This window comes from Fonticula alba (genome assembly GCF_000388065.1).
Source record: "Fonticula alba strain ATCC 38817 unplaced genomic scaffold supercont2.17, whole genome shotgun sequence".
NCBI lineage: Eukaryota > Rotosphaerida > Fonticulaceae > Fonticula > Fonticula alba.
This window is the reverse complement of record NW_009242987.1, coordinates 304,443-306,612: the sequence shown is the minus strand read 5'-3', so window position 1 is coordinate 306,612 and position 2,170 is coordinate 304,443. Positions and strand designations below refer to the sequence as shown.

General features: G+C 73.9%; 1 protein-coding gene across 1 annotated transcript in view; it reads left to right on the top strand.

Moving 5' to 3' along the window:
- Window positions 1-943: 943 nt before the first annotated feature.
- The window catches only part of H696_06069 (hypothetical protein), a gene marked incomplete at both ends in the record, with an annotated part of 1,366 nt that continues 139 nt past the window's right edge, over window positions 944-2,170 (top strand). The window contains one exon of the mRNA XM_009499836.1: window positions 944-2,101. Coding sequence (XP_009498111.1) covers window positions 944-2,101 — 1,158 coding nt within the window. The remainder of the gene's footprint in view (window positions 2,102-2,170) is intronic.

The window sequence follows — 2,170 nt, the reverse complement described above, 5'->3', positions numbered from 1 at the left end:
CCGCCTCTCGCCCGCCGGGAAGACCCGGCTCGCGGCGGCGCCGGGGTCGGCCGAAGCGTGTTGCCCCTCGCCCGGGTCATTAGACACCGACCTCCGGGGCCAGGCGCGCGCCTGGGCCATGGTCAGCTTCTCATGCGCCCGGCCGCATGCCCGGGCCTCCGCCTGCCGGGCCGGTGTGCTCCGAGACACCGAGCCGCCCCGACGGCCGCTCGGTTCATTGGCGCCATTCGCCCGGATGACCTGACCCGCCGTGCCCCTGCCCCTGCCCCTGCCTGCGTGTGTTACCTACGATGGTCCACCGGCCGGTCGGCGCCCCTCGGGCGGTTCGTGCCCCCCGCACCGAAGCGCCGGCCCTCGCCGGGCCATCTCCCCAGCCAGTGGCCCCGGCCTGAGGCCCGCCAGGCGTACACCCGACCGCCAGGCCAGCCGGTCGACAACCGGCGTTGATCTCCCCCCCCCCTCCCCCCCGAATTGAAAAGGATGCCCATGGCGGGCCCAGGTCGGGCCCGGGTGCTCGGCCACCACTCACCATGCGAGCAAGGCCCCGGCGCTTGGGGCGCCCGCCAGCCGGGGCCCCGACCGCCTGTGTTGCCCCCCCCCCCCCCCCCCCCCCCCGGCCCCGCCGTTGATTGGTAGCCACCTTGGCCCGGGGCGTCCGTGCCCGGTGCAGGGCTGCTCCCTTTTTCGTGCGCTGGCCACGGCATCGACTCGCCAGGCGCCGGTGCGCAATTCGCCTGTGCTGGCGGGCGCGCCCAGGCCAGAGCACCTGGCCCCGGCTCGGAAGGCCGGCCGCCGCCCGGCCCCAGGCTGGGGATATATCGGCGCGTGCCCACCCCGCACAGGCCCCCGGCCAGGCGCCCTGACCCTCCCCACCGCCCCGCCGCGCCCCGCCGCGCCCCACCCCGCCCCACCCCGCCCGCAACACATCGCCTACATTTCTACCATGCGGCCTCCAGGCACCGGCCACTTGCCGATGCCCAGCCTCCGGCGCATGGCGGCCCTCCTGCTGCCATTGTGCGGTCTCCTGCTCGCGGGGCTGGCATCGGCGGCGCACCCGACGCCGGGCCACCCCCCGCCCACGCCCCCCTTGACCAGTGCCCGCGTGGCGTCCATGTCCCGGGAGGAGGCGCGGGCGGCGGCCGGCGCGCTGGAAGACGCCGCCGGCGACCGGCGCATGGTCCTCGCCCTGCGCCACGGGCTGCCCTTCGACTGGGACGCCGAGGCGGCCGACGCGGCCCCCTGCCCGGCCTCCTGCCCGGGCACGTGCGACCAGCACGGCTGCGTGGCCTGCCCGGCCGACATGGAGCTGGCCATCGGCCAGCCGGTCACCTGTGTCCCGGTGAGCCCCCCCCCCGACGACGGGTCCCACATGGCCGCCCAAATTACCGGCTGCTACAGGTACAACAGCCGGGGCACCTCCTGCGTCGAGTGCCACTACCGGTACTACCTCTCCTCCGGCCGGTGCTACTCCTGCCAGCGCAGCTGCTTCGACTGCTACAACTACTATGACTGCCACGAGTGCGAAGGTGGCTACTTCTGGAGCAACTACTCGTGCTACTCCTGCCCGAGCAACTGCTACCGCTGCCAGTCCAGCTCCCGGTGCAACACCTGCTACAGCGGCTACTACCTGCAGAATGGCGCCTGCGTGTATGCCTGCTCGTCGAACTACTACCGCGAGGGGGGCTCCTGCTTGCCCTGTAGCAGCGCCTGCGCCTCGTGCTATGGCAGCGGCTCCGGCAACTGCACCGCCTGCCCGGCCGGGCGATACCTCCAGGGCGGCACCTGTGTGGCCGCCTGCCCCGGCAATCACTTCATCAGCGGCCAGTCGTGTCTGCCCTGCAGCAGCACCTGTGCCACTTGCGCCGGCAGCGCGGCCGCCTGCACCAGCTGCCCGGCCGGGCGCCTCCTCCAGGCCACCACCTGCGTGGCTGCCTGCTCGGCCGGCTACATGGCCAGCGGCAGCAACTGCCTGGCCTGCAGCACCGGCTGCTCCGCATGCACCGGCAGCACCACCAACTGCACTGCCTGCAAGAGTGGCTACCTCCGCCATGGGGCCACCTGCGTGGCATCCTGCCCGGCGGGCTACTTCGCCAGCGCCGGGGTCTGCAAGCAATGCAGCGCTGCCTGCGCCACCTGCTCCGGGGCGGCCACCACCTGCACCGCCTGCCCG